Source organism: Crotalus tigris, unplaced genomic scaffold (genome assembly GCF_016545835.1).
Source record: "Crotalus tigris isolate CLP2741 ecotype Arizona unplaced genomic scaffold, ASM1654583v1 scf7180000024302.2721777, whole genome shotgun sequence".
NCBI lineage: Eukaryota > Metazoa > Chordata > Lepidosauria > Squamata > Viperidae > Crotalus > Crotalus tigris.
Window position 1 is genome coordinate 1,473,922 of NW_024100474.1, and position 15,586 is coordinate 1,489,507.

Below are 15,586 nucleotides of genomic sequence, written 5' to 3' on the forward strand. Positions count from 1 at the left end.
TAGCCACTACTTCAGTTCATTTCAGTAATAATAATAATAATAATAAAGTTGGAAGGGACCTTGGAGGTCATCTAGTCCAACCCCCTGCTCAGGCAAGAAACCCTATACATTTCAGGCAAATGGCTATCCAGTCTCTTCTTAAAAACTTCCAGTGTTGGAGCATTCACAGCATCTGGAGGCAGGTTGTTCCACTGGTTAATTGTTCTAACTGTCAGGAAGTTTCTCTTTAGTTCTAGGTTGCTTCTCTCTTTGATTAGTTTCCATCCGTTGCTTCTTGTCCTGTCTTCAGGCACCTTGGAAAATAGCTTCGCTCCCTCTTCTTTGTGGCATCTCTGATGTCATCCATAAAAGTTTACTTTGATATGTTGATGTTTCTTAATCTTTATAAACACCACATAGGTAGTCCTCAACATACGACCACATTTAGAATAATAAAATTTATTATTAATCAAGGCATCATGTGACTGCATTCAATTTTCTTTTGCTGCAATTGTTAAGCAAGGCAATACATGTCTGTCTGCACTCATTTTTATAACCTTTTTTGCTGCAGTCCTTAAGTGAATCAATGCAGTTATTAAGTCAGACATCACATGGTTATGTTTTGTGATCTTCCCTGCCTGCTTCCCCATTGTTAGAAGCTGGCTGGGAAAAATTACAAATAGCAATTACGTGACCCGGAGTGCTGCAACTGTAGTAAATGCCAGACATTTGCCAAGCTGGGATCATATTTATGTGCCTATGTGGATGCTGCAATGGCTGTAAGTTATTTTTTTTCAGTGCTGTCCTAATTTGAAATGGTTGCTAAAAAATGGTTGCAAGTCAAGGTTTGTAAATCTGGTTTGGATGATACAGCTGCTTTTTTAGAATTTGGCTTAAAGTATAATAAAAAATAACACGCAACAAACGTAGAAGAAAATTACTGTTATATTAAAAATCCTTTAAATAATTTTGGAGCAAGTAGATAAGAATTTATTTATTGCAAAACTACCTTCTTAACATCTGTTAACTCTGGTCACTAGAGGGCCATCTAAACATGTAATTTAGGATGCCCATTAAGTGTGTCTTTGAACTCTGGTATTATTTTACCACTTGTTTTACCTTTTAGAGACCTCTTGTGGCTAGTTCATAAATTTTCAATAGTCAGGTCAGAATTAGATTAGATTAGATTAGATAACATAAGATCAGAACAGAATACAGCTGGAAGGGACCTTGGAGGTATTTTAGTTCAGCCCTCTGCTCGAGCTGGAGAACCTATACCAGTGGTGGCGAACTTATGGCATGGGTGCCAGAAGCCGCACTCAGAGCCCTCTCTGTGGGCACGCGCGCCGTCGCTCCAGTCCTAGGCCTTCAGCTGGGTTTTATAAAACCTTTTCGCTTTAGGCCTCCGCCGCCATGTACAAAAAAAAAAAGTTCAATCAATCAGTCAATTTCAAATTCTCGTGGAAAAAAAAAGATCTTGCAAAGTTGGAATTGATTGATTGATTGAACTTTTTAGTCCCACCCAGTCTGCTGTTACCATTTCAGACATGTCTCTTCTTAAAAACCTCCAGTGATGGAGCACCCACGATTTCTGGAGGCGAGCTGTTCCACTAGTTAATTGTCCTCCCTGTTAGGAAGTCTCTCCTTAATTCCAGGTTGCTTCTCTCTTTGGTCAGTTTCCACCCATTGTTTCCCCACTGCTTACTTCTCTTCATGTGGATGTAAGTACCATTGAGGACTACTCGCTGAGTATGGTTTGTCAACCAGCTACAGATCCATCTGATGGTGTTGTTGTCTATACCATCTTTTTCCAGCTTACTAAGTAGCAGGTTGTGGTCTACTTTGTCAAATACCTTACTGAAATCTAAGTATACTATGTCCACAGTATTTCAATGGTCTACTAATTTAGTCATTTTATCAAAGAATGAAATAACATTGGTTTGGCATGATTTCTAATAGCAGAGGTGCTGATAGGTAGTTACTGCGGTTACCAATGGTGAACTAACAGAATATTCTGGACAATCCTTAGAATCTCAGAGGGCCAATGACTTAAATTAGCCTTTTACAAGAAAGACTGCAGGAACATCTAAAATATATTAAAGGCTGGTGGAGTGATTAAAAAACCAGCTAATCTTCTATCTGCATAACAATATTATTTTATTTATTCTGCCTTTATTATTTTAATAAATAACTCAAAGTGGCAAACACAGCACTCCTCTCTTCTCCTATTTTCCTCACAATACCCCTCCCCATGAGGTGGGGGGGAGAGAATGACTGGTCCAAGGTCACCCAGCCAGCTTTCATGGCTAAGATGGGACTAGAACTCACAGTCTAGCCAGGTGCTTTCCAAACTGAAGGATAATTTAAGGATAAGGAGGCCCTCCCCCCCCCATCAATATTATGTACTTTAAATTATGCCCAGCCCTGCAAATAAAACAATTTAAAGCTATTTTAAATTTATTCTGAATATTGTGTGTCTCCTGAGAAGAACAATTTATAAAAGCAGTCTCTGGAAACCAGCTACTTTCAAAATCAAACACGGGAAATCTGTGGCTGATGCATCTACTACAAATTAGCAGGTCCATAAATTCACCCAAATTCTTTTTCATCTGGATATTAAACGGCTTTGAAAAATCATATAAAGCATCCCTGGGATGAACTGAGAATCACATGAGTTTAGGATACCCCTTATCCACTGTTATCAGTTTCCATCTAACCTTCTGTTTTGAACTTCCAAGGTTCTTTTAAAAACCTCCAACATTTTCTCTGACCCTGCAATGTTAGTTTAACCTACAGAATTGTATTATTTGATCTATTTGAATCCTTATCTTCATAATAAACACCCCCACCAACTAATTAATTCAACTTTTATCCCTGAAACCTAAGCTGAATTAAAAAAAAAACCATTTTGTTCAAGGCATGAAAAAGATCCTGTAACTTACCATTCAGACATTCCATCTCTGGTTCTTCACCTTCTGGCTGCTTCTTCAGTCTCTTCGCTTTCCTCCTCTTCTTGCAGTAGAACATGAGGCCCAGGACGATTATTATATACGCCACTGCAGCACCCACAGATAGCCCTATGGTCTGGATCATTTTATAAGGGGTGTGGCTGTTGGGTATGTCCTCTGAATTGGTAACTGGTAAATCTGGAAATAAGATGCCAACCTTACATGAGATGTGCCATCGAATTATTAAAATACATATGCTGATATTAAGTATATAACGCAATATACAACCAGACGTGTTTTTGTCTTATAATGTATAAAAAATAGCTCATTCTAGTCTCCCACTTAATTCTTTAACTCTTTGTCAGCAAAAATAAATCTGAATACACACATACACACACACACACACACACACACACACCCAGACACACACACACACACACACACACACACACACACACACACACACACAATAAAATGTGGAAGTTTCTTATTTCTGAATAATTGGGAAAACTGTTAGATACAATTAAATTTCAGCTTGTCTAGTATAATAATCTGGACTGCTTCCACAATTGGTAATAGTATTGTGCTAAACCCACAATATGTAGGTACAGAAATTCTGACTCATTTCTAGAAGAGCTGAGAAACTTTACTTAGGAGATGCTGAATTTTTGATAGAAGAGTCACCTTCTTGCATTCTAAACACTATAGCCTAATCACCATCAAACTTATAATCCTTACCAACAACATGGAGAAAGGCTTCGTGGTGCTTGATGTTGCAACTATTGCCAGCAATGCAGGTATACTTGCCAGAATCCGCAGTGGTGACATCATATATTATTAGAGAGCCATTGGTCATAATTTGGATCCTGCAAAAAATATAAAAGCAAGCAAAGGGTAGGGAAAGCTCATGCAATTAAACTATTGTCTTGTAACTTTAGTTGATCTGTGTCAGGCAAGCCCATCTTTTCCAAATATGCCGTCCTGCCAACAATCATTCTTTTTGAAACCAAAATGTAGCAGCCAATTACATTTTCTGATAAATGACAATTCTTTCAAAAACAGACTTAAAAGAAGAATGCAATGCTAACCAATAGCATAACTGCAGTGGTTTCTTGTGTTTCAGAGTAAAAACAATCCAGTAAACCTTCTGGGCTTTTCTTATCAAGACTTCCAAAGGATATGACTATACGACATTCACATAATACAAGTAGTTCTCATCTTACAACAGTTCATTTAGTGATCATTCAAAGTTACAATGGCACTGAAAGAAGTGACATGACCATTGTTCACACTTATGGCCATTGCAGTATCACCATGGTCCCATGATCAAAATTCAGATGCTTGACAACTGACTCATATTTATGACGGTTGCAGTGTCCTGGGGTCATGTTATCATCTTTTGTGATCTTCTGGCAAGTAAAGGCAATGGGGAAATCAGATTCACTTAACAATTGTGGCAAAAAAGGTCATATAATAGGGCAAAGCTCAATTTTAGGTCAAGTGTGGTCATAAATCAAGGACTACCTGCAGTGAAAGTCTTAGGATTTTCTAAAAGAAGCCTCATCAGCTTGAAAATAAAATTATTTCTACATTTCTAATTCTTCTCTCTCAACATGTAGCTTAAAATCTTGAGTTCCAGCTCTGTGTTCAAAAAATGGATCTAATCTATTCTATAAATTCCAATCTCCAAACATTCACACAAATGTGATCTTTTTTGCGGAATGGTTACCATTTAAATGTTACGTGGTCTCCAAAGTTTTGGGTACAAAACTTCAACCACCAGAGATTTTTTGGGAGCAACAAAGGTTGAACTTTAGGGTTGAAAAGCATAAGACATGTGAGGCACTTGTGTTATTTTTTTGAGTCAACACATCCATGATGCAGAGGCATTTTCAAGAAGCATCTGCCTAATGTTTGATCAACTGTAAATACTGGCTATGGCTTCATACATGAGACAGCAATGAGACAGAGCAATTAATTGCTCATCTATTGTGTGAGTTTCTGAGGAGGGTTTTGCCCCAAGCTAGAGAGAGAACTTTTTTCACAAAACATGATGTGGAGAAGGAACTGCAGGCAGGAGATGTAAAAGGCCTGAAGGTGATTAAAACAGAGAAAAGAGCCTCCTTAAAAGCACAGCAGTTCAAGAGCAATTTATATAGTAAAGATAGGAAAAGCAGAAGAGAGAATGGATAGACAGACACTCTGGCAATGACAATGTGGTTTTCTTGTGTGCTCTTATGGTTGCTGCTTAACTTCTCTTCCTGAAATACATTCTTTTTTGCCCTCTTTATGAGGTCTTATTTATAGAACTTGCATTTCATATTGGCTGCTACAACTGCATGAATTTCAAGGATATTACAAATGTTTATGCATGTATTTCTACCACTTTATATATTCCATTAACTCAAATATTTATGTATAGTTTACATCACTCGTTCTATTTTTCCACTGAACAATATCGTTTCTCCAGCCGTTGTCTACATTTTTTCAAGTAAAAATATCTAAAGAACAATGTGAAAGCTGGAATTTTTAGATCCTAATTATGTAGCCGTATTGTGGGTTCAGGCAGTCCACAGGTTAAGAACCTGTCCGACTTAAGGAAACCCCTAGATATGATCGGGATACCTATTACAAAATATGGTGGATGCATTTTTCTTCCTCAGGCTGACAAAGTGCTAAAGCTGTGCACTGCTTTCAAGAACTTCTGAAAACCAATGAACATTTGCTATATATTAAAAACACAGGGCTTCAGCAGTTCCTAAAAGCATTGGGCAGCTTTTAGGAACTGAGGGAGCCATTTTTAATAACAGGCATCATATTTGTAAGTATAAGTTCCAACCTAACTACAAATTTGGGTTAAAGACAAAGTTAGAGAATAGAACTTGTTCTTAACATGCTGTATCAACAAACACATACATGCATAATATGTATGTACTACAGTACTATAATCTTACTTCTCAAAATTTTACAATAACCCCCATATAAAATTCAGATATTCCAAGCCACCCCTCCCATTTTTCCTAAAATTATGGCTTTCTGGTCTTAACGGCTGATAATGGTCATCTCTGATGGTTATCCATGATACTGACTGAGATACCATGGGATTGTAATAATAGGAATCCTCCTTTTCCTCATACATGCTGCTCTGCAGTCTATACACATTGCTCCATATTTCCACATATTTTCTGACAAAAATAATATGCAAAAGAAATCAGAAAAAAGTGCTACAGATTTAAGTTTGAAAATAAATTTATATTTGAAGCTGTTTAAGTTTCAGCCTGTGTTTGTTGTAGACCTCTCTAACTCTTTGCAAGTATATTCTGAAAATGTGTTTTTGAAATACAAGTATGAAGCTTCTCCTGAACAAAAGCAAACGCTATAACCTTTAGAACACTGACAACTGAGCCTGGCTCCAAAAATAAGTCTATAGTTTTCAACTATAGTTTCCTGATTTAATGCGTGTGTGTGGTGTATATAGATACACATTCTTTCTCTCAGACATTTATTCATTTAACATCTTAAGTAAGCTAATCAGCCAAAGGGAGGAAAAAAGAGCCATACCTGGGTGAAAATTCATCATGATCCAAAATCTTATCCTTTCCTTTCCACTGGATTTGTGGCAATGGGTCACCCTCAGCTTGACACTGAAACATGGCTGTGTGTCCTGGATATACAGTTGTGTCATCTGGCGTCAATTTAAAACTTATAAATACTAAAAGAAGAAAAGGAAACCATTTACACACCACTAGACTCTGGTGTTTCTTGGTACAATTGAGGAGACCAGGTGTCTTCGAAGAACACGTTGCTCAAACATCAAGCTAGCAGAGACTGTTACACTAACTATATTATCAGATAGTAGTAGTTATGATGAGCAGAAGAGAAAACCATTTTCCTACATTTTATCATCAAGGCTCACAAAGATGCTCTTCATCCCAGACAGTCCCCGGGTATTTTATTACTTGAGATGCCTTAACAGTAATATAAGTCTTCTCTTAGCATTTAGAGATAGGAACATTTCATTTACAGAGTGAGTATATACATGTATGCTTTATGGCAGGGGTCCCCACCGCCCCCCGGCCCATGACACCGGTCTGTGGCAGGCTAACAACTGAGTTGTGCAAACAAGCGAAGCCCCATCCATGGTATGAGGGCAGCACACAAAACCATGCCCCCTCCAGTCCTCTCTCCACAGAACCGATCCCTGGTGCCCAAAAGGTTTGGGCCTGCTGCTTTATTGTACAGGTAATCCTCAACTTACGACCACAATTGAGCCCAAAATTTCTGTTGCTAAGCGAGACAGTTAAGTGAATTTTGCCCCATTTTACGACCTTTCTTGCCACAGTTGTTTAAGTGAATCACTGCGGTTGTCAAGTTAATAACATGGTTGAGTGAATCTGGCCTCCCCATTGACTTTGCTTGTCAGAAGAGGCAGCAAAAGGTGATCGTATGACCTTGGGACACTGCAACCATCATAAATATGAACCAGTTGCCAAGCATCCAAATTTTGATTATGTGACCATGAGGATACTGCAAGGGTCATAAGTGTCAAAAACATCATAAATCATTTTTGTCAGTGCTGTTGTAACTTCGAATGGTCACTAAGTGAATGGTTGTAAGTCGAGGACTACCTATAATATAAAAAGAAATAAATGGACTGAAGACTTATAGAGAATTAAACAGGTCACTCATATTGCTAATCATGCTAGCAATACATGGAGTTCTGTCACCCAATGTTTACCTGCCACTGTAAGTTGAATTGTTGCTCTGATCTCCCCTTGTGGACCATTAGAAGCAATACAAGTATAGTTTCCAGCATCACTTCGTGTCACTTTATGAAAGTGCAGGTTTCCAGAATTGTTACTGACCAAAGCTGGCAGATTTCTCCCATCTGGCCAGGAGCAAAAAATAAAAAATAAAAACTAGATAATAAGTAGCAAGAGTGCACTAAATAGAAAGCAAGGGCTTGAACAGATTCATCGTACTTAATTCAGTGTCACCCAGACAGTTTGGATTACAACTCACCAATTCCCAATCAACAGAATACCAGGCTGCAGAGAGGTATGCTGGGGAATTTTATTTCACAGAATAGATGTGGGAAGTATTTTGTTTCAAAACTATATTAATAAAGACTAAAGGCAAATCTAAAAGACAATTCAACTGGATTTCTTTCCAAAGCAGAAGTTAAAAATGCTTTTTGTAATTAAATCTATTGCAAAAAGCAAATATTGTGTAACTTGCAACCCCACCCATAATCTACAATGTTTAGATTGTACCGGTTTTAATCCAGTGGATTGCAGGTTTTTCTCGCCCTGTAGCTGAGCAGGAAATAGTGACTTCTTTATCAAATTCAACACACTGCAGGGGTTGAGGAGGAGGAGTAAACTTCAGCTTTTCTGAAATGAAATTGCATTTGTCAGAGGCTTAAAGAGACAAGTAAAGCATCCAAATAATACATTCCTAAATTTTCCGCAAGAAAGCCTTGTTTTCATGGATTGCAGAGATCTGAGTATGGCCGAGAGAAGTTTCAAGGTCTATAAAGACTCTCAAGTTTAAGGCAACATCAGGAATATAAGAGCCAAACGTAAGAGTCATGCTCCAGGTTCCTTCTTTTAAATCTTGTCATCTTATTGGATTTTGGAAGTGTGCCTTTTCTGTGGTTGCCCTCATTCTCTGAAATTATCTCTCCCCCCCCCCATATATGACAGGCTCCAACTCTTGACTGCCTTTAGGAGTGTCCTGAAGAGCTGTCTTTTCCCCCAACCACAAGGAGCCAGTTGGGAAGGGTTCCCTTTTGGTGGCTTTGTAATGGTGCTTGCTTGTCTTTTGATATTTTGTATTTTATACTTATATATTGCATATGTTTCCATGTTATATGGTTTGGGGTTAAATGAACCAATACACACAGACATAACCTCACATGCAATAAGCAAAGGCTTTAATATTAGCACATACCCAGAACATGTACGCGGACTTGTTCTTCAATACTTCCTGCCGGAGTGCTGCTTACACACTTGAACATTGTCCCATCATACACTTCCACACTGTTAATACGCAACGTCCCATTCTCAGCAATTTCAAAGCGGGAATCCTGCCCATCATGAAAATTGTGAAGACATAAAGCATGATTACATTGAGCTCCTACATCAAGAACAACACAAAGTGCTTTTGTGCAAGCTGTATGCTCAAATAATTTCTAGTGGGTAGGAGACGGAAGCCAATTGTTGATTTAAGACAGCTTTCACACATCTCACAAAAGAGAATGCAAAATTTAAATAATTAAAATAATTAAAAGACTACTCCCCCCACTCTCAAATATCAAATCCTTATTTTAGGACATAAAAGTTTGTAACATAGAAAACTTGAAATACTGCTTTATAGCTAAATTCGCATTAATACTGTCTACAGCCTTTTGACCTGAAACAGAATGTTAAAAAGTGTCTTCATAAGTATTTGGTTCCTGCCCAGCACATTTTCCCCTCTGCAGTTAGGTTCTACTTGGTTCTTGTCTGCAAGACTCCATTTTCAGATTTATCTCATGCAGAGAAAAAGGATTAAAATGGAGACTTCCAATGAATACTTTTTAAACACTGTGTTAGATGCTTAAGTTCATCTCTCTTTTGTTACAGTTTTATGAAAGAATTTTAATTGCATAATGGGATTAAGCAGTGGAATCTGATCTATAAAACCACAGGACATATTCCACTGTTAACTGCAAGACCGCACACTTGTTTAAATGAATATGCGTGTATGTGAGAGAAAATAGAAACTGAATGGGGCAACATCACTAGTGAACATTTTTTGGTCAGTAACAACAAAATATGTATGTGGGCTGGCTTTCTTGTGGGCACACATATACCCCTTCCTAAACAACAACATATTTGATACACATGACTGCATCTTAACCTAAATACAGCCCCAGATATATCCATACATGCTCTGATATGTTTCATGTATATAATTTGTTGTATTTTCCCAGGATGAAAGGCTCTTTGGATGGGAACATGCTCCAAGGAACAGTTACAGCTAGACAAGCGTATTCACAGAAGCCCTATCTACTATTATAACTCTCCTTTAAATAATTTCCTTGAAGCAAGGCTCAGTCTGCACACCTTCCCTGGGTATTTTGAGAAAACTACAATTGAAAAAGATCAGGAAGAGACAGATTATCATGGGTCCATGTGAAAGCAATAGTATTTAGACTTATATACCATTCCATAGTGCTTTATAGCACTCTCTGGGCAGTTTACAATGTCAGCATATTGCCCCCCCAAAAAAAATCTGGGTCTCCATTTTACCGATATCAAAAGAATGGAAGACTGAGTCAACTTTGAACCCACCAGGATCAAATTCCAGGTTGTGGGCAGACTTAGTCTGCAATACTGCCTTCTAACTACTGGGCCACCAGGGTTCCTTATGATTTAGAGAAAAGCATCGCTCAATGTCAAAATAGAGAAATATAATGTTAAATCAAGAGAATTTAACATACAGTATAGAAAGAAAAGTCACACTCTCAGTATAATGGAAGCATCTAAGAGAATTATGTTAGTAGAGCAGGAAGCCTGACATGCCTTGAACTATAACAAAAAGAAACAAAGATTAAGCAGAAAAATGATTAGGCAACTTTTTCCACCAGATAGTAAAAGATCCTTTGATAATTTACCTCTGAAATAGGGATGCTATTACGAAACCAGTTGACAGTGGGCTTCAGAGAGGCTTTACTGACACAATGAAGGTATCCTGGTTTACTCTCCTCTAGCTGACTGTCCTTGGGTTTTTCCACCCATTCTGGCTTTGCTGGAAAGAGATAGCAGGGGGAAAAAAAGATGGTTACTAATCAGAATTGACTTAATAACAGAAGATTCTGGTATGCATCATATGCCATCCTATACAGGCCTGCTGAAGAGATCCTTTCATTTGTTTCTTGAAAAAAGTCCAAAGCCAAATTGACAGAATGATAAAGACCATAAATCTAAGTTGCAGCACCAGGTTCATTTAGCTTTGAGAACCAAGCCATGTCACCCCTGATTACCAAGTTCTCTTCAAATCTTTTAGAGTGAAATTTTCTTCTCTTTAATTAGCAACCCATCTCAAAGAATCTTGAAAATTCACTGCATCTTCTGTTGTCTTAATATATTCATAATGGAACCAGCTTACTTGCTACTGTAATGGAAAGATCTTGTTTTTTTTCTCCAGCCTTGTTCACTGCATGGCAAGTATATATTCCGGTATCCTTTTCTACAATAGTAGTGAAGACAAGGTCCCCTGCTTCTTGGTGAACTCTCCCAGTAATGGGGATACGGACATTGTTTCTCTCCCACCAGATATGAGGTTCAGGGATCCCACGAGGAGCCACACAGGTTACACGTTGTTCTTTATTGGCTATGACAATTTTGGGGTCAAATGCTTGAGAAAAATCTTCAATTTCTGGGAAAAAACAGAATGTACATCTTAGAATCCAGTAATGTTGATACCTGATTTGGGCAAAATGTGTTAAGATAAGCCTTAAGTACATATCTGAATATGACAATATTCAACAATGTATCATTTTTGTGATACTCACATTTCTGGGTAGCTAACTCTTTCCACCCTGAAATTATGGTAAAATTAAGAACCTTCAGCCCAAAACATATCAAACTCTACAAAATCTCTGTGAGATACAAGCTCATACCCGCTAGTTGTAGGGTTGCCTCCAGGATTACAGGTTTTCCTTTCTGTCCACGGCCAACACATTTATAGACTCCAACACTGCGTGGTTTCACCTGAGTTACTAGTAAAGAGCCATTGGAAAATATGATGGTCCTTTGAAAGAACAGGGAGAAAAATGTATGGAGCTAATACAAGGAAAAGATACTTACAGCAACGATGAATGCCTCCATAAAGTAGTACTATTCACTATTCTGACAACCTTCACCAGAGTATTTACTGCTATAGACAACTGACTGGTGATAAAGAGATAAATAGGCAATGCTGAGTAATTTTTAAGAATTGAAATCACTCTGGCCACCAGCAGATTCATCTTCGCCAAATGTAATGTGATTGAAAAGCTCCACTGTTGAGCCAATCCTGAAAGCCTTGCCCATAGTAACGAAGAGCAGCATGACAGATCATTGATCAGTACCAAACAATAATAACAATTCATTTTTATTTCAGGACAATATACCTGCCCTTTGATCTTCTATCCCCATAGTCTTTTAAATGAGCTACTTACCTGCTCCGATTTTGAATTGGGGAGTCATCCTCAAATAGCCATTCTTGGGTGGGTGGTGGCACAGCCTGGAACTTGCAATGGAACATAGCCTCCTCATTTTTATTGACAATTTGGTTCTCGGGAACAATCACTGGGTGAGGGAAACTTTCATCTTTGACAGGGAAAATGAATAAAATAAATCAATTCATCATCTGGATTCTCTCTTTCAAATCAACATTTTCCCTTCCAATGGAAAGAAAATTTACATGGCTATTTTGCCATGTTCCCACTCCCACACCAGAGCCAGCAAAAAACCAAGCCACTCTTAATCTTTTTGCTCCCACAGCATGCCCTTACCATGCAACAGCAACAGATTTGTGTTTATGCCATTGTCTACACAGCTTTAATACACAATAAGGCTTCCCCGCTAATAGCAGCCATTGGGAAGGGAATTCCCAACCACAGAGGCTACAGAATTACAAGGGTTCTTTCAATTAGTTTTAACTACATGATTAATCCAGAAAGAAACTGATCAGTTTTGTGGTATCAAGCTTTCTAAATCAGCCAGTTGACCAATACATTTAAAAACAAGAAAAATTGGGCTGTACAAGTTGGAATTCCAGCCTTTCTTGTAGCCAAAAAAGGGCTGAGGAGTAATAGAAGAGAGACTAAACTGACCAGAATAACCCCAAATAAAACAGGCAGAACCCGCTTGAATCAACAGATTGCCAACATGAACCATATTCAGCACAAAAACACTTGAGACTTTCTCAAGATTAGACATTTGTAAGAGCACAAATGACAATTACCTATAATACTGAGGGTGAAGTTGTTTCTGCTGCATACAGTGCCCACAGCATTCCGAGCACAACAGTAATAAATGCCATTATCATCTGGGCTGGCACTCTTGAAGGTCAATGTCCGCTCCTTATTATTGACTGAGTAATTTGTGTGATCATCTACAATTTGGATACCATCTCGGAACCACTGACTTGTTGGGCTATGAAACATAGTTTAAAAGCTCAGAATCATGAAAAAAGCAATTATTTAGCAAACAACTAATAAATACACAACCTCTTTGTACCAAAATCTGTGATGTGGATGTGGGTATTTTAATGAAAATTCATAGTATTAGAACAAAACTTTTAGAAAACATTGTGTTAAAGAATAACTTATGTATTCTCAAACTGTATCATCTTCACATTAACAAAGAGCATCCAGACATCAGCAGTGCTACTGCCTCCTTTTTCATGTTCAGGATTGTGCTAATCAACTCTTCTAAGCATGTAATTACTTAATTAAATAAATAAATTTATATGCAGCCCATTTTACTGTTGCAGCATGTGAGCAGCTAATAAAATGCTAACCAGATAAAAATATAAAAAGTTAAAATGATGAAATATTAAAGATTAAAAACCAAGAAAATAGGTGACATGGGAATGGGGATCTTCTCTTTAGCCACCCATAGCATTGCTACTGGGGCACCAGGCTAGTCTGCAGAGTCAAGTTTTAAGGTTCTTCCTGCAGACCAGGAGGGTGGAGGCTGAGCTCATCTCTGACAAGAGACTATTTTGGGGGGAGGGGTACAGCAGAAAAGCATCTTTCTCTGGATCCCGCCAATCAAAGTTCTTTGGCAGACATAAACCAAAGTAGTCCTCTTCTGCTGGAGTGAACGAGAGGGGACAATCCCATTGGGTGAGTCTGTTCCTCAGATAGCTGGATCCATGCCATAATGGGCTTTAAAGTCATAACCAATATCTTGAATTGGATCAGGAAGCAGACTGGCACCATAGCAGAGGTGTTACATGTGCCCATCCGCAAGGCCTTCAAAACTGTTCATGCCACAGTATTGTGTACCAGTTGTAGCTTCTGAATAGTCTTCAAGGGTAGCCCCATCAAGTGTGTTGCAGGAGATGTGGGAGGTAACCAGAGCATAAGCAACTCAAATTCACTTAAGATTTTATTAGAAGAGACAAGTTACACTAATGAATGGAGGAAAAGTTACCCAAAATAAGCATGAATTCTTCAAAATAGGGACTAACCGTGGGTGTCCATCGATATGACAATGCAACATTACTGGAGAAGAACTTTGTATATCCTCCACTCTGACAGGATTCTTCAAGATAACTTTTCCTGTTTCAATCCCTTTTAAAAATACAGTAAAAATTAGTCAATCTGAGACCGCAGCCCTTTTGTATACTTTGGAAATCATCAGTCACCCTGGAAGTACAAAATTGTTTTCACCTTGGCATGACTGCACATGCCTGACACTGAAAAAGCAAAATTAATTGAATTATTTGTTTTGCTGTAACTTGTATCACTCTTGCTTACATACTTGGAATCATAAATTTATGAATCATAAATCATACATTTACTTGGAATCATAAAAAGGTATTTATATTAAAGAAATCCTTACAGAGAAGGAAACAGATAAAATGCAATCTTTCCTGTTTACCATTTGCAAACAGAAAACCATCATAACAGAAAAGGAATTAACCATATACTATATGGTTAATATAGTGAGTAATGGAATTAGTTTTAGGATCTGTTCATAATGCCTATATTTATAAATATATTTGGCAGTTGTCATTGTTCCTCTTTTGGGGTGATAATCACCTGAGTCCTAGAACATCCCCATGGCTAATTTTCTCCTGTTACAAAAATGAAAGAGAGATAACAGGTGGAAGCTAATATATAATCAATGGGATGACCAATCAAAAACACAGCTAACCATTAAATAGGTTGTTAGATTCCTTACGATTCAAAAGAATTAAGAATTAAGGGGCTGGGAAGAAAAGAGTAGAGAAAGACAAAGATTAACTATACCAGATAGAGGATTTACACCTGGGAGTACTAAACCCAACTGACAACCAAGATGCAGAACTGACTCATTTGCTTATGTCTGGCTCTTTGAAAATCTCCCATGATTCTTTTTTAGTTTGGCTCATCCTAAACAAAGAATGGAATTAACAGTAGATGTAACAGTGATCTGACTCAAAGAGCTGACTCAGCCCAAGTTAGGATCTTGGTTTTCAGGTCATCTGCATTATTGAAAATAAAGCCATACACAACATTATCTTAGAATCTAAAAGGTGCAACAGTATTCTAAATAATTGCCTGCTATTGAGAAAGTTCTGCAGTTGGACATCATGACATTTATATATTTTATCTATAGCACACATTCCTTCAGTAGCTAAAACTTGTCAGGCAGCATCCAGACACTGACTGAATTAAAAAAAATTCAATCCTCCACAAGGTTACTTTAATATGCATCTTCTGAGCAAATTCTGGACCAGATCAAAACAGAGGATACATTATTTTATAACAGCTTTTACTGACTCGAGAAGGAACAACAGTTTCTCCAATTTTTCTTTTGCTAGCTGCAAGTTAAAAAATGTTTTTGAATTTAATCTGGTAATGTAATAATGAATATTATGTAAAAGCCTTAAGTGGATCTATAATATACATGAAA

At 37.8% G+C, this 15,586-nt stretch overlaps 1 protein-coding gene across 1 annotated transcript in view; it reads right to left on the bottom strand.

Moving 5' to 3' along the window:
* Positions 1-15,586, bottom strand: part of PTK7 (protein tyrosine kinase 7 (inactive)) — a 93,016-nt gene that overhangs the window by 12,529 nt on the left and 64,901 nt on the right. Inside the window, exons 3-14 of the mRNA XM_039324563.1 lie at positions 14,157-14,259; positions 12,924-13,114; positions 12,136-12,286; positions 11,596-11,726; positions 11,082-11,351; positions 10,588-10,721; positions 8,880-9,015; positions 8,201-8,320; positions 7,666-7,815; positions 6,489-6,639; positions 3,666-3,793; positions 2,922-3,125 (exon numbers count right to left, since the gene is read on the bottom strand). Coding sequence (XP_039180497.1) covers positions 2,922-3,125; positions 3,666-3,793; positions 6,489-6,639; positions 7,666-7,815; positions 8,201-8,320; positions 8,880-9,015; positions 10,588-10,721; positions 11,082-11,351; positions 11,596-11,726; positions 12,136-12,286; positions 12,924-13,114; positions 14,157-14,259 — 1,869 coding nt within the window. The remainder of the gene's footprint in view (positions 1-2,921; positions 3,126-3,665; positions 3,794-6,488; positions 6,640-7,665; positions 7,816-8,200; positions 8,321-8,879; positions 9,016-10,587; positions 10,722-11,081; positions 11,352-11,595; positions 11,727-12,135; positions 12,287-12,923; positions 13,115-14,156; positions 14,260-15,586) is intronic.